The sequence below is a fragment of the Piliocolobus tephrosceles genome, chromosome 7 (genome assembly GCF_002776525.5).
Source record: "Piliocolobus tephrosceles isolate RC106 chromosome 7, ASM277652v3, whole genome shotgun sequence".
In the NCBI taxonomy this organism is placed as follows: domain Eukaryota; kingdom Metazoa; phylum Chordata; class Mammalia; order Primates; family Cercopithecidae; genus Piliocolobus; species Piliocolobus tephrosceles.
Window position 1 is genome coordinate 62,166,801 of NC_045440.1, and position 24,383 is coordinate 62,191,183.

Consider the following 24,383-nt stretch of genomic DNA (forward strand, 5'->3'; position numbering starts at 1 on the left):
ACGTAACTGATTTGAAAACTGGGGAAAAATGGGAATGCTGTATTTGATATCTTGCTTTCCTTCACTTAACACTTTGCAAGTATTTCTCTTTTGGTCTTAAACAGTTTTCAAAAGTATGTTTTAATAGCTGTAAACATTACAGGTTGTATGAAAAATTAATGTTTTTTTTATTTTTTGACAACTTTTATGATCATAAATGAAATTTATACACATAAATCTTTGCATATCTGAATATATCCCTAGCATAAAGTACTAGAAGTGAAACTACTGGATCTAAATGCCATGTATATTTATGACACTGGATGTACATTGTGAAATAGATTTGTAAAAATGTTGTGCCATCTCACTATTATTCCCACAATATAAGATATGCATATTTAAAACTTCAGCCCAAACTGCCATATTAAACTGCATATTTCCATTTACTGGTGAGGTTGATATTTAAAAGATGTGTTCATTATGCATCCCCATTTCTTCTGTAAATTCTTTGTCATTTAACATTCCTCCTTTTTTTCTAAAAGGCTGTTAGTGTTTCTCTTTTATGTGATACTTTGTGTATGAAACATCTACTTTGCTGCAGTTTTTTAAAGTGGTAATTTGTATTTACTTTTTTAATATTTTGACATTCAAGAGTGTTTTTACGCACTCAAACTTACTGATCTTTTTCTTTTTTATTTCTTCTATTCCTCTTGTGCTTAGAAAACCTTTCCTATCCTGAGATCGGTAAAATATTTCTGTTCTTCTAGTTATATTTTTAAGTTTTATGTTTTTGACAAAAACATCTGTGTAATTTATTTTGGTGAAATGAGACTTTGATTCGAGTCTCTTCAAATAGTTCATTTTCTTAATACCATTTGCTAGTAAAATAATTCATCCTTTTTCCCCATAGGTTTGTGATACTTTCTTATCTGTCAGATTTACACACACACACACACACACACACACACATCTGCTTTTGCGCTTTCATTAATCCGTTTGAAATATTCTATTTTTAATGTTGTGTGGGGAGTGATGGCGCCGGTACTTTTTGTCCCAGATGTTAACAAAATTACAAAAAATTATTGGTACTTCTCAACGGAACCAGGGAGGGTTGTGGTATGGAGGCATTTAGGACCCAGGGGAAAGCTAGGCTCGGTATAGAAGGACAGAGAATCGGGCGCGCACGCCTCCTACCAAAAATCACAGCCCCGTGTGGAGCTCGAGCTCTCATTCACAGCTTTCTAGAGAAATCTGAGCCCGAACCTGCCAGAATAGGGGATCTTACCCACCCAGTTCAGCAGCGAGGACACCTGCAGAAATACATTCCCAAAGCAAGGCTGGGCGGCCGTGTGAAGGTATTTGTTGCCTTTTTTCTCCCCTCTGTATTTGCAGAGCCTCCCCGCCTTTCCCCTGCTCTTGCGATGCCATGGCTGCGGCGTTTCAGCACTTCGGTATGTGGACAGCTCCCATCTGCAATCCCTCTGCACTTCATCCCTTCCGCACCGCACCCCGCTCCCCGCCGCCTCCGCGGTCCATCCTCCTCCCGGCGCCCGCTCAGCCTGCGCCCCCTTACACATCAGCACCCCCATCTCCACCATCACCGTCATCATAGCCACCATCACCAGCGCGGTAACTATAGTCACACAACTGTGTCTTGCCACTTAGACAAAGCCCGAGGTCCGCAGAGTAGAGGGAAAGAGCTCAAGTTGACAGGCACAGGAAGGAAAGTTCAGGTGAACAAACCCCTGAAAACAAAGAGAGACGCCTGTTTGCGAGAAAGGGAAAGTGAAGGCAGGAGGGAGAGACCCCAGGCACAGGGACAGATGGGGCACTTGCCAGACACCAGCAGTTAGCCAGCTGCCTTTCAGCAGATTAGGGTCTGTTTAGTTGAGGAAATTAACATGGCCTAGGGCATAATGTGATTCCAGAAAAATAGAAATGTAAGCTCAACCTGTTTCTGCTTTTCCAATGGAGAATCACCAGGAAGCAGGGTGGGGGTGACTGATGACTCATATTCACCCACACGTCCGTTTCCTTTCCTAAGTGTTTAACGCAGAAACTCTAGAATCAAGTTTTTTCTTCTGTTTTTACTAAAATGTTTTGTAAAATCGGGACCCCAGAGATTAATTCTGGCCAGAATAAAAATAAAAATGATGGTAATGATTATAACTTAAGAAAGGGGGCTCTCCTTCGAATGATTTGTTCCAATGTTTCTTCCTGTCTACTTATTTCATTTCTATTTCAAATCTTAAACCTCTCTTTGGAGCAACGAAAATAGATCCCTTGCCCAAATGGCCAAAGTAGTAATGATATTCAGACCAGATGGCCTTGCTTTGTTCATCATCAGTCAAGGACTGGCTCAGATTTGGAAGGCTAGATTTTTGTGTGCTTTCTCAGTAATCAGGTGATAACACCATTTTCCTATAATAGTAAAGGGTAATAGAGTGCAAAAATTGAAAAGGCATTTTATGTAACTCCGTTCTGCCAGGCTCTGCTTTTAGAGTGCTATCATTTTCTATCTCGGCTGAAGGGAAGTTGGAACATCTTTCAAATGTCTGATTAATTTGAACCTGAAAGTCTAAGCCCAAGTCATAGTCCCTATTTGATTTAATCAGGATCATCTGTTTTATAAGAGCTAAAAAGCACCAGAAAATAAGTGCTGAGCCTGTCATAAATCAAAATATTTTGCTGGGTGCTCATTTAATTGATTTTTACTGAACAGCAAAGCATTGGGATTTTTTGACAAGTGTTTTTAATGAAATTAACATCTTAATTAAAAATGAGATTATTTAAACTGGAATAATAGGTCACATGTGACAAGAAAGTTTAAATCAGAGCACAGAAAAGCTTGATTTTAAAGTTGCCCTTGTGTATTTATTCTGTCTCTTAAAGACAGTGAAGCAAGTTTCATCTAAACCAGCTTGCTCACCATTAGAGGCATTGTTGAGAATAAAGACAGTCACAAATACGTATCTTTTGGAAGAAGTTCTCAGGAAAATTCATACTTAATTCTCTTTTAGAATGAGAAATAGTAGCATTGCATCAAAAGTTAATTACTGCCACTAATTATATAGATATGATTCCACCTGCCTCTAAAATTCATTCACTTTTGGATCCCAAGCAAGAAAACTAGCAAAATATGGGGTGAAATGGATTTTATAGAAGAAGAAAATTTGGTCATCCACATAATGTCCTTGGTTTGGTAATATCCACAGTAACCAAGATCTCTTAAAAGTCTCTGAGAAAGGAGATTCTTAAAATTCCCTTTTCTGTCTGCAAAGAATGGTTCAGCTCAGACAATTTTTAAAAGTGTACATATTGCCAATTCTAGCTGCTTCACACCAGAAATGCAGGCCAGGAATCCAGTGCCTCTAGAGCTTCTGTCTTCCTGTGTTTAATACAATCTCCTGGGGCTGGGGAAATTTTAAAACAATGCTGCTTCAGTGAGATTTACAGGCATCTATCTGTAAGCAATGACTTTTCTTGACTGAAATGTTATGCTGAACTTATTGATTTTTATAGAATGACAGTATCCTGGCTTCGTTACTTAAATCTTTTCTATTGAGAGCTATTTCTCCTTTAAAAATATTTTCAATAACAGAAATTACTAATTTTTATAATGAATTTGAAGGTGAAGAGAAAATGTTTTCCAGCAGTGTCATCATATATTTTTGTAGACATTCTCATAGAAGAGTGTCTCATTTAGAATCACGGAGTAGACAGCTGGAAGGTCTTTCATTTCCCAAAAGGCAAAATCTTGAACTTTTCAGAACTGGTGGTGTCTGCTCACTTCTGAAGATTTTACAAAGAGAGGCACTTTATTATCCCTAAGAAGTGTATTCACAACTTTACATACTCCCTGATAGCAGAGCCTTCCATCCTTAATAAATAGATCCAGGCTGACTTTGATCTTCTCTACTGTCCCTGTTACACAGTGACTCAGACACAGGAGGCAGCACAGCAGAATGAGTATACAAAATATGAAGCTTTACTATATGCAATCAGTCCAGAAATATGTCCTCAACGTTGCCAACAAAGACCTTCTTTTCAGTCTTCTAACAAATATTGCTTGTTTTGACTGTTGTTAATTTTATCCAGATATCACCAGAACAAAGTTGTTTCAAAAGAAGGTCCACAGTGTGAATTTTGACAAGTCTGCAACCTCTAACTGATGTATGTCTGTTTATTGAAACTCATGTTTAATTACCAGTCTAAGTGTTTCTTAGTTTAAGGGAAGTTTATACTCTTTTGCTTGATTCTTTATGGATTGAAAATGAACTGGTTAAACATCCCCTGCCCCATAAAAAGCTTTCATTTATTGAGATAATAAGTTCATTTTTCTTCCCTACCTCTGATGCCTCCCACAGCCCTTTATTATACCTTCTCAGGTCAGGTTGCCCTACGCTCTGTCCCTTTATGCACCTGTTCTGTGACAGGAAGTATCTGAGAAAATTTCCTGTGTGGTAGACTAATTTCCTGTGAGCTTTTGTGCTTCTTAATTTCTGAGCCAGCACACATTTCTCCACATGTGTTTGAGATGATCTGCTCTTGTTTCCAGGATGCTTGTAGCCAAATCTTCTGTTCCTAAATATTGTGCAGGCCGCTTATGACTCCTTTTCTATCTATACTCCTTAAAATAGTATCAAAGGTCTTAGGCAAAGTTCCATATATTTATGTTTGTCACTTACACAGCTTATTCAATGTTCATTATTTTATAGTTTTGGAGGAAGTAGGAGGGAAGTTATGGGCCTGGGAATAGCATGGTGCAGGGGGGCATGTTAAATTACAGGATCTACACATAAAAAGATTCTTAATGTGTGGTCAAATTAAAACAAAATAAAACTTGTGAGAGCTCTCTCTCTTTCATTTTTTTCTCTTCTTCCCTCCTCCTTTCCCTCCCTCTCTCTAAATTTCCCTGCCTTCCTCCCTTCCTTCTTTTGTGGTTGATATATAGAGCATGCAAGCATAGTGAGAGTAATTAACTGGGTGATCTGATAAACTATTATGGGTGCCATTGCTCCATAGGTAAAGAACACATTGTGGGGACTTTTATGTTCCTCTTGGACAGTGCAGTAGTCACAGACAACGTGAGTTCTGTCCACAGACAACGTGAGTTCTGGCCTCAGAGGCAATTAATCTACCTTTCTACCCCTCTGGGTCATTATAAATCCTCTAGACCACCTTTTCTCAAACATCAATTTGCATGCAAATTGCCTGGGGATTCTGTTACCTGTTCAGTAGGTCTAGGTAAGTCCTGACATGCTGTGTCACTAACAAGTTCCTGGGTTCTGCTGCCAATGCTGATGCATGGACCACTCTTTGAGAAGCAAGAGCAAAGAAAAGTTTTCTTTTTTAACATTCTCACTTTTATGTCTGACTATTAAATAATAACACTTATTCTAAAACAAAACAAAAACCACCCCATGTTCTGAAGCAATAAGAGCTCAGAAATTCTAATTCTAATTGAGGAGAAAGTTATAAAAATAGCCTCTTTCCTCCCACCTCACCCTTAAGCATGCTGCTGTGTTTTACTTTTCCCAGGCAGTTTTCTTAGCTGTGATTCCTACTGCTGCCATTGTCTGTGCAGTCACATCCAGAAGAAGGTTCACAGTTACATGAATCTGCTGGGAAAACATTTAGTGGAAAAAGGGGCAAATAGAGTTAATAGCTGTTTTGGGGTGAGTCCTACGTTTCTTATCTTCCTTTAGGTCCTCTTTCTCAAAAAGGAGAGTCTTTTCTTACAGAAATAATCTTTCCCTTTGAAGACAGAAGGGTCAAGGTTTTTGTTTGTTTGTTTGTTTTCCTTTCTCTTCCCATTGATACCCCTAGGAAGCACAAATTGGGGTATCAACTGCCAATGACTTCTTATGAGGATAGTTGAATAGCCTACGAAATATTCCTGTCTAATATCCTATGGTTGAACAATTATTTCCCTATATGTTATCTTTGCTTAAGATACATTGAGGTGTAAGGTAAATGCTACTTCAATTAAAGACTTTTTCTACCAAACACAGTGAGGAGGAACAAAAATCTCATACTTTCTCTATAAATTGGCTTTCCCCTCAACTCCTTGCATTATTTACCCCAAAGAAAACTGCAAAATGGTGCTAGAATCATCTCTCACGTAGGTCCATCTTCCCTGAGTTGGAGTCTATTCTAATTCTGACCTGGCATCTATTTTGTTTACAAAAGTTTTCAGTGTCTCTACTCTGATGGAACTCATTCCAATCTACTTTTAACATTTCTTAAGAGCAGGAACAAATGGGAGCAAATGATTGTGTGCTTTTTTGCTATTTTAAAGGGAGCCAAGAGAGTCTGCACAATTAGTATTTATGTGGCAAGAGTTAGTCCTAGGCTAGGAATAAGCTAAAGGTGGTGAAATGTGTTCTGTGTAGCACGGGCTAAATTCTGATCACACCACGCTTTCAGATAATTCAGAGTCTCCTCTCTATCCTTGCAGACTACTCTCCCTGCCCTTCGTACAGATAGTTTATATCTGTAAGTTGGCTAATATTTAAAGAAAGTCAACAAATTCGGGGTCACTTTGTTACCCACAGGTCTGATGTTCCGTAGCCAGTACTCATATAGAAGTCCTACAAACCATAACGGCCAATCTGAAAATTCATCCACCAGAAAAAAGACTCCTTCTGGTCAGTACCATGGAACATGTAATCAACCAGCCTCTGAGATTTAAATATAGGCTAAATAGGCTGTAAGGGAGTGTATTATCTTTCAAGAAAGATTTCAAATAGAGTTACACTTAAAAAGAAAGATTTTTGGTCACTATGAGTTTCAGTTTGGGTTTAGATATATCAGCAGCATCTGTTTTTATTTCATTCAGTATAAAAATTCCTTTTGGTATTTCTAGGTAAAAATGCATATTCAATTTAAAAATTTGAAATAAGGTTTTAGCAAGGTAAAGAGCTATAAGGGTTAACCCAATTCAGTACATATTAAAAATTTGGAAACATAAATTCACACATACCAATGGATGAGGTAGTTGGTTAGACTTTCATGTACAAAGTGTTGTCACCAGTATTAATTTTTCATCCTTTTCTTGTAAAAGAAACCCACAAAACAAATATGGCTATAGTTTCTTATCTTATATTTGTATTAATTTAAATTTACATGTATTTAAAAATTGTTCTTTGTATTACTAAGAACACCCAGAAGCCATGCAAATTTGAGGTGTTGTTCAGCAGTTATTGATGTTCTTACATTTCAAATAATATTTAGGCTTTACAGATTTTATTTTTTCTGATTGTGACAACAATATTCTATTTCCTCCCCAAATTTGGGCAATGCTACAATGTCCCTTAAGTGATATCCTTTAGGACTGACAGGGTATGGATATGTGTCTATTATGTGAGTGTAGTTGAGTGTGAGGGCACTGGTACTCAGAGTGATGTTAAAGAAGGCACCTACTTGGAGAGCAGAGTCTTGGACAAAACGTGAGTAAAGTAGGTTCGAGTGCAAATCTTTGTTCTTTCAGCCATGTCTAAATCTCAGATTCACCTGTTCATCTAATAGTAATAACCTAACTTTAAGGATTCGTGTGGAAATTAGACAATATAATATCAAATACCTTGGCACCTAATAAGTACTCCATGAATATTTGTTGGTTTTCCAACTTGAAGACTAGCTCATTATCTGACTTAGCTGTTATGTACCCCGAATACAGCATAATTATAATATCAACAAGAATTTGCAGTTAAAGTAAAGTAGATCTTTTCCTTTTACAAGCACTTTTACCAACATTATTTCACAGAATTTTACCTCAGCACTTCCCAAGGAATTATCTTTCTTCTGTCTATTGCAGGATCATTGTAACAAAGAAAAAAAATAACTGATATAAAATGCTTTGAAATACTACATACACACATACATATACATATTTTTAGATAAGACATTGCTAATATTATTTTGACTTTTTCCTGATATAGTGTATGTGTATTTCTGAAGATTATAACAAAATAAATGAGAATAATAGATCATAAAATTGCCAAATTGATTTCATTTGAATATCACACTTTTCTGAAAGTATTTTTATGCTTAAACTCTTTTATTCTAAAGAGTACAGTGTATGTTTGTAGATGTACTTTCTTAAGACTAAATTCTGTATGAGGAAATACAAAAAGATTTGTTTCTAATGGAAACTTGAGATGAAATATAAAACTAGAATCTACAGATAACATTATTTTAAATATCATAGTATGGATACTCTTCTTTTCTCCCTCTCATACAAAAATATCATTACCTAATTTTCTAGTTCACTGGAAAAGTATGGACTGGAGTGAAAGGAGGTATCCTCCACCTTGGCCTTCCCAGAGAAAGTTTGTGAATTACTCTCCATGCATTTGAAATGGTGTCTAAACACGGAATCATTTGGGACTAAACCACATTGCAGGGAGATGGCCTCTGAGGCTTACGTGAATCTGGCTAAAGTGGTCTGTTTGATCATCAAGCACATTTCAATGCTGATACCATGCTTGGCACTCTGCTGGGCATGGCAATCAATCCTTCAAACAGAATGACAAGATCTGTTATCTTTGATCTGTCATTTTTGCCAAAGGAAAATACCTAAAGGAAGAGCAAAAATTAGTGATTGCTGGAAAAGGCATAGGCAGTTAGATTTTGAACAGCAACAGTCATCTTCCAATGAAGGAAGGAGGAAAAGACGGCAACTGGACCTCTGTAAGGCGGAGTATTAAGCCACCCAAGAAAATCTATTCATCCACTGGCATATTTAGGCTCACAGAATGGTATGTTTGAAAGGAATTTTAGGGAAACAGAGTGAGGTTCTGAAACTTGCAGATGGTCACGTAGGTCTTAAATCATAAATAATAAAACCTCTCTGCTACTCATAAGAGAGGGCAGCATAACAGTAAAGAGCATGGGTTCAGAGAAAGATCACTTTTGGCTGAATCCAGTTTCTGCCTCTTAGTGTCTGTATAATTTGGAGCAGTCATTTAACATTTCTGTGCCTTAGTTTCCTCATTTGAAAAATGAGGACAATAATATACTCATTTCATACAGTTGTTCTGAGGATTAAATACTGTAGCCTATAAAAAGAGAGTCTGCAAGTGCCTAGAACATAATCAATAGCTATAATATATAATAGGAATTATTATTATTAATACTACCAGCACAGAAAACCGTTTCTACTTCTTCATGTGATACTAGTTCAGTGTATCCATTTACAATTTGGAAAAGTTGAATGAGAACCAAGTCCTTTATGTGAACAAAAGATTATAGTCAAATGAAAATGCTATATTCTGGTGAACATTCTTCATATAGCCTTTCTAGTGCCTTAAATGTTATCAATTGAAGTTGTTATTTAAGTAGCAGTCTATTCAGACTTCTGATACGAAGAATTTGCTTTTAATGGAAAATATCTATGTTATCCTAAGTTATGAAACCCAGTGACCCTGGCTTAAGTATTCTCCCCAGAAGCTTCTACTGTATGCTGAGCACAGAATAAAGATATAGATTGAAGAAAATTTATTTCAGATATTATAGATGGGAGGCAAAGCTATATGTGGAAGCAGGCCATGAAAAATGCAACCTCAACTTTCCTTTTGAACCCATAATAATTTATCTCAGAAACAATGTTGAGTTCCCTGAACTGTAAGGTAAGTAACTTGCCCCAAGCTTTAAATCTTCTGTAAGGAATAAGTCATTGCTGTGACTTGTGCTTTAAGCACTGTGCTCCATGGGTTGGAACTGTGAACATTACCTGGCATACTTTAGGGAGGTGAGAATCTGAAGCACAATGTGATTAGGCTAAATTCTCCAGGAAAAAAAAAATACTTTGCAGATGAGGAATCATCAACATTAATCAATCAGTCACAACATCTCATTTAAGGATAAACTGTCCCGGAGGTACTGAAACACTTATTCACTCATTCAAACATTTTGACTACTTTCTTTATTCATGTATTCTAGGCCTATTTACTGAGCATCTACTTCATGGCAGGCACTGTGCTAGGCACTAAGGATGTAGTGGTGAATGCAATGAAGTCCCTCTGCTCGTGGAGCTGACCCTCTTTTGGCCACACCCTGTATCAGGGATACACAGATGAATTAAATCTCTGTAAGGTGTTCCAGATAAAGAGAGAGAAAGGAAAATGGCAACAGAATTTGGTGTGGTCAGGGGTATGGGACTACTGTGACCTCTGAAGGCCAGGAAGGGTTTCCTGGAGAAATGAGTTTCAAATTTACTTCTGAAGGGCAAAGAAGAGTCAATCAGTGGTTATTCTAGGCAGAGAGAGAGCAGCTTTTACCAAGGCACACAAAGGTGAGAAGAAACTGCCGATGGCTGCATGGCCAGAAAATAAATCTGGAGAGTTATAAAGAGACCAGAAGATGAAAGGTCTTGAAATCATGTTTCATAATTTTATACTTTATCCTAGGACAACTAGATGCTAATGATGGATGTTAATCAAGGAGTGACATAAGCATATTTCAACTGTAATATAGAGAATGGGTTGAAATGCAGAGAATGGATTGGCAGAAAGCATACCAATAGGGAGAATGTCACAGGACTGAACAGATGAGTAGTGATGCAGTCTAAACAAAGTCAGTGATCGTGGGGATGGAAATAATTGGGCAAGTTTGAAAAACATTATGGAAGTAATTGCCTGGTAGTGGGCGGTAAGAGAGAGGGTGGAATAATAGTTGACTCCCAGGTTTCTAGCATAGGAAACTGAGTAGAAGATGATGTCATTCATTAAGAGACAAAGGTGGAGGAGCAAATTCAGGATAAGGAACTATGATTAGTTTAGTTTTGAAGATAATGAGTTTGTGTTGTCTGTGAGTCAGATAAGTGGAGATGTTCAGTAGGTTGTAGAATGTGCAGCCTGAAGATCTGAAGGGAGCTATGGACTGATGTTGTAGATGGCAGATCATGGGGTCAGGATCTTGGAAAACACTAGCATTGAAGATGTGAGCACAGAAGGAGAAGATTGAGCAGAGAGGGACAAAGGGCTAGGTGACAAATCAAGGGTAAATGGAGTTACAGAAAAGAATGGAAAAATGGGAGAAGGAGGTCTAAGAAAGATGATGTATTCAGCATTGAATATTGAGAAAGCTCACCTACAGTAGGTGCTGAAGTTTTTTGTTGGATGTAGTAACAAAAATGACATTCACTAGTAGAGTGACCATCTGTCTGAGTTTGCTTGAAACCTGTTGTTCTAGCATCATTATTATTAACACCCTGTAGTGCCTAAGTTTGGATAATAAGTTATATCATCATCCGTGTCATTGATCAGTGTGAATAGTTTCAGCAGCATGTCAAAGATAGATTGCAATGAGTGTAGGGAAGAACTGGAGAAGGAAGACACTAGGTGAGGCCATTTTCTGAAAGGGCTGTTGGAGAAGGAATTTTAACATCAGGTGGGCATTGAACTAGACAGATTTTGAAATTTCTTCCAATTCTGGGAAGAGTTTGTAGTACTATTTTCCTTTACTGTTATGAGTCCTCAAAATTAGTGAGAAGTAAGACTCTTCTGTTTCTTACAGAACATCACAGAGCTAAATTCTATTTTCTTACAAGTTATTTTACAAAGCCAATATTTTATAAATCAAATTATTTTTATTATTCTATTGTCTTGAAAATGAATACCAGTTACTTAAACTGTCTTTTATCTCCTCCATATCCAAAGACATATAAAGTAGAAATAAGTGAGCTGATTGTCTCCCTTAAGAAATTACTGTTAGTCCTAAATTAAGCAGAACAATCATCATTTAAGTAATTTTGTATGATAAAGCATTACCAATAAAGATTAGATTGGGATTCAATATTCTACCTCTTATTGCAGAAAAGATTGATGTAAGAAATCTAGGAAAAATACATGCCTCTAAGTTTATTTATACTTAGTGTGTCTTCTGATTTTTGGAACTTCCAGGTTAGACCAAACAGATGGCTGCAAGAGTTTAAGCATTTATATTTAAAATAAGATACAAACAGTATGAGTGTTCCTCTGTATATCATTTTGGTGGAGAAATCATAAAGAATGTATCTGAGGGTGTTAAAATGTCGTAAGTAAAACAGCATCTTAGGAAAACAGGCAGGTTATATACAATGGAAGGATTTTTAAGCCTATATGGATATTGGGTTGGGTAGAGAGCCAACCAAGAGTCTCAAGTCCCTCTACTTTCGTAGTTAAAAGAATGGCAAATGCAAATAATAAAGCCATTTGCAAATGTCCTTGTAAGCCTCCTTGCCCATTGTTGAATTTGTTATTGGAGGTCAAGTTTCCAGCCATAAGCCCGTTCCCATCCCGTCTCTTCACATATACTGGTGGAGGACTCCTGTGAATCATGAACACCGGTGGGGTTAAAATAGGGGAAATTTTTTATAGTTAAGATGTAAATGGCTGGCTTTAAGAAAGTGGGGGAAGGGATATTTCTGTGAAAGATACTTCTATTTGAGAAAAGAGGCCAATGGGAAGCATTAAATTGTACCATAGCTATAATTTCTCTTCCATATCTAGGCCTGTGAGTGGTCCCATAAAGCATGCTGTCACAGAGAAGTATCCTTCTCTCTTCTCACTGTTTCTTAAGGTAATTAATAAAAGTGCATGCTTTTGCTAATCTGATCAAGCACTATTAAGTTAACTAGTCAATAGAACTGAAATGTTCCCAAACATATTTTAAATATTTGCATATTAGATATTCAAGTTGTCTATAATCAACTTATGCTCAATATCCCATTTATCATTTGTTCTTTGGACACCTAATCTAATCAGACCCACAGCCTAATATACTATTTTTCTATCTAAGTTTCAATTAATTTGCCCAGACTTTCTTTGTATCATCTCTCTTTTGTTTCTTTTGTGTGTATTTGTTTTTCAGTAAGCAATGGCCTCAGTTTTGCTTCTCTTTTGGATGAACACCACTACCTAGGGCCTGAATGTGAAAGAAGACCCTCTATTTGTCTGTTCTGGGGCAGTCTGGTAGTAAAACACTGTTGAATGGGACACAGTTTCAGCAGACCATCAGGTGAATGGGACCAGTCTCTCTTCTTCCAAAATATCAGAAGTTAAGCACTTGGAACGGAGATTTGGCCAAGATGACCCATTTACAGGCTGGACTCAGTCCAGAGACTATAGAGAAAGCTCGCCTGGAACTGAATGAAAACCCAGATGTTTTACATCAGGATATTCAGCAAGTCAGGGACATGATAATCACCAGGCCTGACATTGGATTTTTACGTACAGATGATGCCTTCATCCTGAGATTTCTCCGAGCCAGGAAGTTTCACCAAGCGGATGCCTTTAGACTCCTGGCTCAGTATTTCCAGTACCGCCAGCTAAACCTGGACATGTTCAAAAACTTCAAGGCAGATGATCCCGGCATTAAGAGGGCTCTGATCGATGGATTCCCTGGGGTGCTGGAAAACCGAGACCATTACGGCAGGAAGATTCTTTTGCTGTTTGCAGCCAATTGGGATCAGAGTAGGTAAATGTAGATAGTGTCTTTACTTGGTTTTTCCTTACTATAAGCATCATCACTGCATGTTTGGGGTTGTATAGCTTTACATGTAATGAACTTTCATTAAAAAAAGAATATTTCACATGTTCACCCAGGAAGCTTTAAGGCCACAGGTGTGCTGTTCTCAAAAGGCAATTCCAGATGAACAACAGAATTGTAACATTAGAGTTGTAAGAGACCTTAGAAGTCATTATTCTTTTCATCAAAGTGGGTCATTCACTTTAGTAAAATTGAAACTGGATCTTCTAGAAGAACCATATATTCTGTCTTTGGTGTTCTCATCTTTAATAACAAAAATAAAAATGGCATTAGTAGATGGCTTAATATCAAGTATTTTCAATGCATAAAATAGTTTCTTGGATCCTCTCCATGACTTGAATTACCTCTATTTCTCTTGAGTGCCAGACATTTCTATCCAAATCCCTGCTAGACATTTCTCCCTGAAAGACCTAAAAGGGACCCCAAACTTGATATATCCCAAGCATCATCTTTCTCACTCTACCTGCTATGTCATCGACCTAGTATCTCAAGCCAGAAATCCAGGAGCCATCCTTGACTGCCCCTTGCTTTGGTCTTTACATCCAATTAATTGGCAAGTCCTACCACTTTCTTCTTATAAACCTATGAAATCTCTTCACTTCTCTTTGCTTCCATTACTATTGCCTTAATTTAGGTTCTCATCATTTCTTCTCTCATTACTGCAACAGTTTCTTAGCTAGTATCCCTGCCTCTAGTCTCATCTCTTCTGAGTCATTCTAGGTTACACCATAGCTGGGGTGACCCTTTCAAAATTCTGTTACATCACTTCCCTGATTAAAATTCTTCAATGACCTGCAAAGCTATTGAAATAAAGTAAGGTTCTTATGATCCACCTTCTGCATTTCCTCCTCTGCTTCATCTGCCCTTCGTCACATTCTCTGGTCCAGCTGGTTGGGACTATAAGCCTTGCCTTGAACAGTTGAGGTTTTTAAATGCCTTCCGCCCTTTGGACTTGACCTGTCAGACACCCAAAGGAGAGACAACCATCCCCTATCCCAACTCCAATCATCCAACTCCAACACAATTTGCCTACTGATGCATCTTTATGGTCTTTGAGAAAGGTAGTCTTCTTCCACTTGCCTCCCAAACCTGTTTTTCTCAGGCACTCTACCTCTGTTTATATTTATATTAATGCAGTTACAATGGAAGTGTAACAGCTACTGTTATCATAGCTAACATTTTGTATACTAATGACAAGCTCTGCTAAGCATTAGTATATATTACCTCATTTAACCCACCTGAGAACTTTGCATGATAGATATTAGTACTATGACCCCTCTTTTACCTTTGATGACATAACGCTTTTAGAAGTTAAGGAACTCACTCATGTTACACAACTAGTGAATACAGAGTGGGAGTTGGGCAATGGTAGTCTGATGTGAGAGCCAGTTGTCTTAACCCGACTTTATTGTAATTGTGTGTTTACTTTGTGTATTCTTACCCCTCTTCCCAAGACTGCAGGTTCCTTGAGGGCAGGGGATCATGTCTTTTTCATATTTATATCTTTGGTACATGGCACAATACCCAATGAATGTTGAATGAGAAAGAATAATGAATCAATTTCCAAAACATCACCCATGAATTGAACTTTCACAGAGATATAATCATTAACATTCTTATGTTTCATGGGGAGACATACGTTTAAACTAAAAATATATCAACCTCCATAACCATTAAAAGGAATTTCTAAAGTGCCTCTTCACTGCCTCATGTCACTACTCTTTCTCTTCAAGATGATAACAGTGTAGGGCACCTTGGTGACCACTGGCTGTTTTGTGGTTGATAGTTTGGGGTGGGGTCGTCTAATCCTGGAAAGGTATTTGCATATTTTAACACTATCAATCTATAATTTGGTCAGGACTCCACCTGGGTCTGGGCTACCTTTCCATGTTTCTACCCTGTTATTCTGTAATGATATGGCATAACGTATCATATATCATATCATAATTAACATAATTAATGATGAGTCTCTCACTACATTGCTTCACTGATGAGACAGATTTTTAGGTCTTAAGATTCATCCATCTTTATCATTCACTCAACAAACATTCAGTGAGTATAGACTTTGTGCCAGAGCTTGTCTTAGGACACTGAGGACAGCGATGAGAACACACAATCCCTGCCAGTGAGGACACCATTGTTCAGCCGGATGCTTAACAATGGTGCAAACATATAGGCGGCTCACTCCATTAGCTGTTACACTTCCATTGTAACTGCATTAATATAAATATAAACAGAGGTAGAGTGCCTGAGAAAAACAGGTTTGGGAGGCAAGTGGAAGAAGACTACCTTTCTCAACTCCATATAGGAGTTGCACTCCAACTGCAATAGAATAATTCTTTCTGAGACACCAACTCATTAGTACAGGACATCTGTGTAAACTAGAGGCAACAGCCTCCCCAAAAGGGCACATTAACATTTTGGATTTTGAAATAAGAAAGTATCGATAATTCTGGGGAATAATTGTATTAGTCCAATCTTGCATTGCTAAAAGGAATTACCTGAGACTGGGCAATTTATGAAGGAAAGAAGTTTAATTGACTCACAGTTCTGCAGGCTGCATAGAAAGCATTGCTAGGGAGACCTCAGGAAACTTATAATCATGGCAGAAGGTGAAGAGGAGGCAGGCACATCTTCACATAATGGGGCAGGAGAGAGAGAATGAGGGAAAGGTGCCACACACTTTTAAACAACCAGATCTCCTGAGAATTCTCTCACTAGACAGCACTAGGTTGATGGTGCTTAACTGTTAAAAACCACCCCCATTATCCAATCACCTCCCACCAGGCCCCACCTCCAACACTGTGGATTACAACTCAACATGAGATTTGGATGGGGACATGGAGCCAAACCATATCATTAATTGTGCTGACTTCATTTATGCTTAGTTGTTTTCAGTGTTCTAGAACTTCCATCTGCTAAGACAAGTGAGGTAAAGAACATCAGTAAGTGGGGACATACACATAAAGAAATGAGCCATAGTCAAATATTTTATTTTGTGTTAGGATTTGGTCCATGTATATCCCAAAATGTGTTGTTAAGAAGAAGAAGAAACAAATCTCTTAGTAAATAATCCAAATGTTTATGGTTATGATAACCTCAAACAAATTACTTCACCTCTCTGTTTCTCAATTCTCTCTTGTGTAAAGTAAGAAGTTTGAACTATGCAATTCCTGAGATACTTGCTAGCTCTAATGGCTCATGAATCTATAATTTGGTCAGGACTCCACCTGGGTCTGGGCTACCTTTCCATGTTTCTACCCTGTTATTCTGTAATGATATGGCATAACGGAGCTTATTCAGCCTGATCCTATGGATGGGAAGCGACTTAAAAATTCACTTTATGGTCTCCTAATTTGCTACACTTTTTAAAGTAATCTCTCTTTGCACTGTCCTGCTCCACATTTGTCAAACTGTGCAATATTATTTGTCCCAGACCATTATGGTTTTAACAAAATGGTTGTGATGACAAGGCTATTCCACTGGCAGCCAAATATTCAATGCAAACAAGCCTCAGTTTGAATTTAGATATTGTCATGTTGTTTACTGGTTATATAACTTTTGACAAGCAACCTCCCTGAGACTCAGTTTTCTCATCTGTAGGTTGGGAATGAGAGTGATGTCTATCTAATAGCATGGTTGGGAGGAATGAATGACATAACACACTGAAAAAACACAGCTTATTGTCTGATACACTGTAAGCACTCTAGATATTAGCTTCTAGTATTATCACTAATACTATAAAAGATTCCATGTAAAAGGTAATAGAGGAAACATGGTAAAATGAGTTGCAACCGGGGGCTGGAGTACAATATTTACAATATTTGAAAATGGGAATGGGGCAATGAATGTGAACTATGGCATGCCCATCCTAAGCACCTGTTTGCTTTCTTCCCCAACATGTTTCCTTTCACACAGACCCAGCCCAGTGGGGCCCAAAAGGCCTGGAAAGGCTGACACAGCTTTGCAAGGAAATGGCTTCATTCTCACCGGGGGCCTGAGATGACTGGGAAGTCATTTGAATATCTCATGTGAAAGGTTTACTAATATTAAAATGGTTATGAATATTTATTAAGACAGTGTAAATCTCATTCATCTGAACCCAGACACATAGACAAAAGCTCAGAACAGTGAGCGATGGGAAGCACTATCCCCTGAGGGCTCGTGCCAGGCTCTGTCTGCTTGGGTTCAACATGGCAACCGAGGCATAGGCAGTGCTTGGGCTACCTGAGCATAAACTGGCCTTGTCCAGACATTGGACCTCAGCAGAGAGCTGACTTCTTCATTTTCTGAGGCTGCCAGGCTGAACTGAAACCAGATGGATTCAATCAGCGCCCATGGATTTATTCAAAAAATGAACTTGGCCTTCCAGAGTGAGCAGAGTTTGTATCCCAGTTCCCCAGCTTCGTATGTCACGGAGACCTAGGGGACACTGTTGGTCGATGAGTCCTCTGATTTTTCCTGCCTAAACTCCTATCGGCATTGGCAATAATTCACCATTTGCCCCTTTAAGATCTGATGAAAAATAAATTCATTTCTTGCTTCTCTCTAAGCTGCAGACTTGCACTTGGTCATAAGCCCAATTTGCCATGAATGCCCCAGTGCTGGAGAAGAAAATCTGAGCATAAAGGGGCACATCTGTTTTTTCTGGATTTCACTCAGTTAAAAAGAATAAAAGGTTAAAATTGGTCAAGTTATTTTACTTTCTGGAGTCTCAATTGTATCAGGTGGAAACGATAAGATATCTGGCATATGGGGCTATTGCAAGAATCAATCACAATTGCCCTTTTTGGTGGTGTCCAGAGGCCAAATAGAAGAGTGATTAAGTGCACATACTCTGACACCGGATGACCAGCTTCCAATCCCAGTTCCTCCTAACCTGCCATGGGGTCTTGAGCAAGTTGCTTAAATCCTTATTACCCTCAGTTTCTCACCTGTAAAGTAGGGGTGATGAGGATCATAGGTGAGTACTAGTTGGTGCTCAGTAAATGGGATTTGTTTCTTAAGAAAAAAAATCAAATCAGGCAAATACCTAGGATACTGGGTCAAAAGATGTACTGTATTTTGTAATAATTTGTTATTGAGGTTATATATATATATAATATATATATAACATCTTTTCCATATTTTAGTGTACAGTTCAGTGGCAGTATATACAATTATATTCTTTGTTCACCCTTCATCCTGCCTCCCTGCCCCCTTACCCTCTCTGGTAACCACCAACCTACTCTCTATCTTTATAAGATTCACGTTTTTACCTCCTGCATGTGAGTGAGAACATGAAATATTTGTCTTTCAGTGCCTGGATTATTTCACATAACATAATGGCCTTCAGTTCCATCCATGTTGCTGCTAAGGACAGAATTCATTCTTTATATGGCTGAATAATATTTTGTTGTATGTATACACACTCTATTTTCTCTTTTTTAACTTTTAAGTTCAGGGTACACTTGCAGGTTTGTTATACAGGTAAATTTGTGTCATGGGGTTCTTTTATACAGATTATTTCATCACTCAGCTATTAAGCCGAGTACTCATTAGTTAGTTTTCTTGGTCCTCCCACCTCCCACTCTCTACCCTCTTAAAGGCCCCAGTGTTTGTAGCTCCCCTTTATGTGTCCATGTGTTCTCAACATTTAGGTCTTACTTATAAGTGAGGAAATGTGGTATTTGGTTTTCTGTTCTTGTATTAATTTGCTAAGGATAATGGCTTCAGCTCCATCCATGTCCCTGCAAAGGACATTATCTCACTCTTTTTATGGCTGCATAGTATTTCATGATGTATATCCAGTCTATCACTGATGGGCATATAGGTTGATTCCATGTCTTTGCTATTGTGACTACTGCTGCAGTGAACATACACTTGCATGTTTCTTTAATAGAATGATTTACATTCCTTTGGGTATATATCCAGTAATAGGATTACTGGGTCAAGTGGTATTTCTGTCTTCAGGTCTTTGAGGAACTGTGACACTGTTTTCCACAATCTTTGAACTAATTTACACTTCCACCAACAGTGTATAAGTATTGTCTTCTTTCCACAACTTCACCACCATCTGTTATTTTTTACTTTAATAATAGCCACTCCAACTGTTATGAGATGGTACCTCACTGTGGTTTTGATTTGCATTTCTCTAATGATCAGTGATGTTGAGCCATTTTTCACATGATTGTTGACCACATAAATGTCTTCTTTTGAGAAGTGTCTGTTCATGTCCTTGCCTACTTTTCTATGGGATTGTTTTTTCCTTGTAAATTTGTTTAAATTCCTTACAGATGATGGATATTAGACCATTGTGGGATGCGTTATATGCAAAAATTTTCTCTCATTCTGTAGGTTGTCCGTTTACTCTGTTGATAGTTTCTTTTGTTGAATACCACATTTTCTTTTTATTTATTTATTTACTTATTTATTATTATTATACTTTAAGTTCTAGGGTACATGTGCATAACGTGCAGGTTTGTTACATATGTATATTTGTGCCATGTTGGTGTGCTGCATCCATCAACTCGTCAGCACCCATCAACTCGTCATTTACATCAGGTATAACTCCCAGTGCAATCCTTCCCCCCTCCCCATAATAGGCCCCGGTGTGTGATGTTCCTCTTCCCGAGTCCAAGTGATCTCATTGTTCAGTTCCCACCTCTGAGTGAGAACATGCGAATACCACATTTTATTTACCCATTCATCTGATGATTGGTACTCAGGTTTATTTCATTTGTTGGCTATTGTTAATAGCGTTGCCATAAACATGGGAGTGTAGATATCTCTTTAATATACTGATTAATTTCTTTTGGCTCTACCCAGTAGTGCAATTACTGGATCATGTGAACATTCTAGTTTGTATTTGTTTGAGGAACCTCCATACCGTTCTTCATAGTAGCTCTACTAACTTATATCCCCTCCAGCAATGTGTGAGTGTTCCCCTTTCTCCACATCTTTGTCAACATCTACAAGATGTACCCTCTAAGTGCTGCAGCATTTGAGACCATTACCAGGTTTCCTCCACCTAGAAAAGTATACAAAATACAACTGAGAACCCGTAGCTACCCATAAGAGCAGACAGTTCTCTGCAAAGACCTCTGTGATAGTTCAGTTGTGGCTGAGAAGCTCTAAGAAGTCACCTTGTTTTAGTGATCCTACCTATTATTTTATTATATTCTCAAGATATAAGAAATGAATGGGGGGTTGGTGGTGAATCCAGATAATAAAAGCCCCAGAAGACACTATAATAGTATCCATTAGTGTTGTGTAGACCAGCTGGTCCCCAAGTATCTTGATGGGGGAAAAACAGTTGGAAATGCATTGCAAGTCATAATATATAAAATTACACGAAGATTCTTTTGTCAGTGTATTGCTTGTTTCTCATAATTAAAAACTCAGAAATCAGCAACCAGGTTGAAAACTAGATGAAAAATTGGTCCCTTAAAGAAGAAGAGGCACTTGAAGGATGAGTTAAGTTAGGGTAATTTACTAAAGAGGAAAGAAAGTTGATAAACATTTTGATTAGAGTCATTGTAAGAAGGCCAAGGATCCAGGAAGCTCTTTCTCCCCAGAATACAGAGCAAGGGCCAAAAAGTTGGATTGAAGATGAAGGAGTCTGAGCCAGGACCTCAGACTCAGGGCTGTAAAGATGAGGGATAGGGCAAAACTCAAGGGGTCACCAAGAAACTCCCATAATTAAATAAATGATATTGTAATAAAATATTTTAAAAACTCACAATGCAAAAAAATTCTTGATGAACAAAACATCTAATTTTTTAAAATTTACTTTGTAAAGGAAGCATGCTTACATTTGCCTTTTATTGCTAGATTTTTTTATTGTAATAGATTTAGGGGGTACAAATGCAGTTTTGTTACATGGTTATATTGTTTAGTAGTGAATTTTGGGCTTTTAGTATAACCACCCCTTGAATGGTGTACATTGCACTCAATAGGTAATTTCTAGCCTCTCTTCCCCCTCCCATCCTCCCACATTTTGTAGTCTCCAATGTCTATTATTCCACATTCTATGTCCATGTGTACATATTATTTAGCTCCCATTTATAAGAGAGAACATGTAATATTTGACTTTCTGTTTCTAAAATATCCAAATTTTAAAGAAGGCAGGATCAGTATTACTGATTTCCTTTTGGCTTCAGAATCCAACTTGGCTCAGGGCAGCACTGCTCAGACCAATCAGATTTCTCAGGGGAAGAACCTTAAGTTGGCTGCTGGTCAATTACATTACAGTACATAATACTGCACATATGTAGACTCTTCAGCTGCATAGTAGTCTTTATGGTTCTCAAGCATTTCCATGTACATTTTCTTATTCAATGCTCATAACCATTTGGCAGTTTCAGTATCACTAAGTTACTAATGACATAAAAATAGTTTCAGAAGGAGAAGACACTTCCTAGTCAAGAAGCAATATGACTCATCAATGGGAAAACTTGGCTCAGACTCAGAGCTTCCAACTCCAAGCTCATCCCAAAGGCATCTGAAGCCAATCACTCAGCCCCTGGGTGGTTAGATGTTTCAAAATACCCATGGAGCTTCTGAAAGACTGCAAGTGGGTTTCTTGGCGGAGAATGAGCATGTGCATGCGCACCATGAGTCATGGTGGAGGGGATCCGCGGTCTGGTGGTAGTGCTTCTTAGAAGGAGCACAGTCAGCGGGGGGAGCTGCTCAATCTTATCCGGTAGAATCGTATTAAGCACTATGAAATGCTTAGCATCCCCTCTTCCGGGCACTGTTATAACAAGGAAGACCTCCATATTTCCAGCACCCTTAGGGGAGCTGAGGTCCACTTGGAGAGCCCCCGATGGGGACTGTCTAGAAACATCTTAATATCAGCATCAGTAACTACCCGTTGTTAGGTGCTTTTGTGCCAAGTGTTTTGTATACACTATTTCTAAGGCCTACCATAGTCCCACAAGGATCTATGTTGGTACATGGGTAATATGTAACAGTGATGGAATTATTCCCTAGTCTGTCTGCACATAAAGACTATGCTTTCCCACTAAGTCCTATTTATGATCTCATTCCGATCCTGCACTCAGTTTCCAAAGTCTCTTTCAATCAAAAACTGAATCATTGGTATGTTGTTCAGTGGCAAAGTAGCCCCAGGGTCTAAATTCAAGTTTGTTTGTTTCTACATTCTTTCTTCTGCTCCCTCTCCCAGCCAAGAGGTAGAGGGTGCTCAATGTAAACAACGAAGCCATTCCCTGTGTATTCGAATGGGACTCAGGCAGTGATGCATGTGCATTAGAAGTTGGGTGCACCAGAAGTTGAGATGATTCTGAAGGCTCAACATCCAGGGCCTATACAGTCCTCGATGTGAGTGGGAAGAAAGAAAGTGGAGGGGGACTTGTTGGTTCGATTTGAAAGTGAAAAGGGTGCTGACCAATTGGCAAGTCTTATTATGCTTTAATGGAATGAATCCAAGTCTCCTTCATTCCTTCATGCACTCTGTAATACATATACTGAATGGTTACAGTCATCTGGCCTTGTGTGTTTCCTAAAGGTTCCAAGGTTGCATTCCTGATCTGAACTCATGGTCTCAGAATGACATCTCACAGCAGTTTTCCCACCTCCAAACTCCCCAGGCATGAAATGATGGAAAAATGAATGTTACTAGGATATTTGACCTTCTTTCCTTCACAATTGTGAACACTGTCATATTTACTTTCTAATGTAGAAAACCACCCCAAATCTGTTTGTTCTTAGGGGACAGGTGCTTTTCCACTTGCCCTTGTTTCTGGGAAGGTATTCAGCTGTTTCTTGTCCCCTCATGCCTTGCAGTAATTTATTTGATGGATACGCTGAAGATAGCAGCTTCCTCAAATGTCACCAGTCACTGCTGACCTGTGGCAGCCTCTAAAGGGCTAACATTGCAAAAGCCCCCACAGCTCTGTGGTGTGATTTGGCAGTGGGAGATGAGCATTAAGCACGTTCTTTCTTCTGATTAAAACCCCAAGGCTGTAGGTGGGATATAACTCTTCAAACTATAAATAAGCCCACTCATTGAGGTTTGCCTTTGGCTTTTGCAAGAGCGTTAAAGAGTTTTTTACAAGTAGCAGGAGGTCTGTGCCTCCTTCAGTTTGATTGTCCTCAGTTATAGGAACTTGTAGCATGAAAGGGGAAGATTTCTAATGTATCCATGGTGAATATTGGTGAGGAAAGAAGGAAGGAGGCAAGCCAGGGAAATGTTAGGCTTCTTACCAGGGCCATGAGGTAACCCTGCCCCCAAAGCCCAAAGCCTATTAAGAGAAACCCAAGAAAAGGTTTAACTGTCTTCCCTTTACACCAAAACATTTCCTGAATCTTTCTGGTGATAATCAATTTTTCTTTTGAGTTTGGGAATAAGTAAAAATAAACTGAAGAGAAGGGCAGTTATTACAACCACAAAAGCAAACAATATTGAGTACTTACTAATCTGTAATGCTCTTACGTAAGCACTACTAATAGCCATATTTTGCAGATGATGAAATTGGAACTTCAGAGAGGTTAGGTGATCTGTCCAAGGTCACACAGCTGGCAAGTGACTAAACCTGGCAAGATCTCAGACCTAACTTCTCATTTAAAGCACTGTGCTGCACAGCTTATCACTGGAACTCATTTACCAAATTTGGGGGCTGCAAAATCAGACATTAATGACAGATCTCCATGAGCTATCAGTAAGCAAGCCTTCACCTGTCACTTGAGGTCTCAAAATACTTTGAAAGGACCTCATAGCCCAAAAGACAAATCCTGTTGCCACATGCTCCAATCTCACAGAAACGTAGCCAACCAAATGTTCAAAATCCCTACCCAATGCCTGCCCTAATTATTTGACAATAGTAACAGTGATGACAAAAACAACTTTGATTTTTCTTTTAATTCCAGCC

The 24,383-nt window shown here is 38.4% G+C and overlaps 1 protein-coding gene across 1 annotated transcript in view; it reads left to right on the top strand.

The window, feature by feature from the left end:
* Nucleotides 1-1,164: 1,164 nt before the first annotated feature.
* The window catches only part of CLVS1 (clavesin 1), a 208,387-nt gene continuing 185,168 nt past the window's right edge, over nucleotides 1,165-24,383 (top strand). Inside the window, exons 1-2 of the mRNA XM_023222360.2 lie at nucleotides 1,165-1,334; nucleotides 12,835-13,440. Coding sequence (XP_023078128.1) covers nucleotides 12,986-13,440 — 455 coding nt within the window. The 5' untranslated portion in view covers nucleotides 1,165-1,334; nucleotides 12,835-12,985. The remainder of the gene's footprint in view (nucleotides 1,335-12,834; nucleotides 13,441-24,383) is intronic.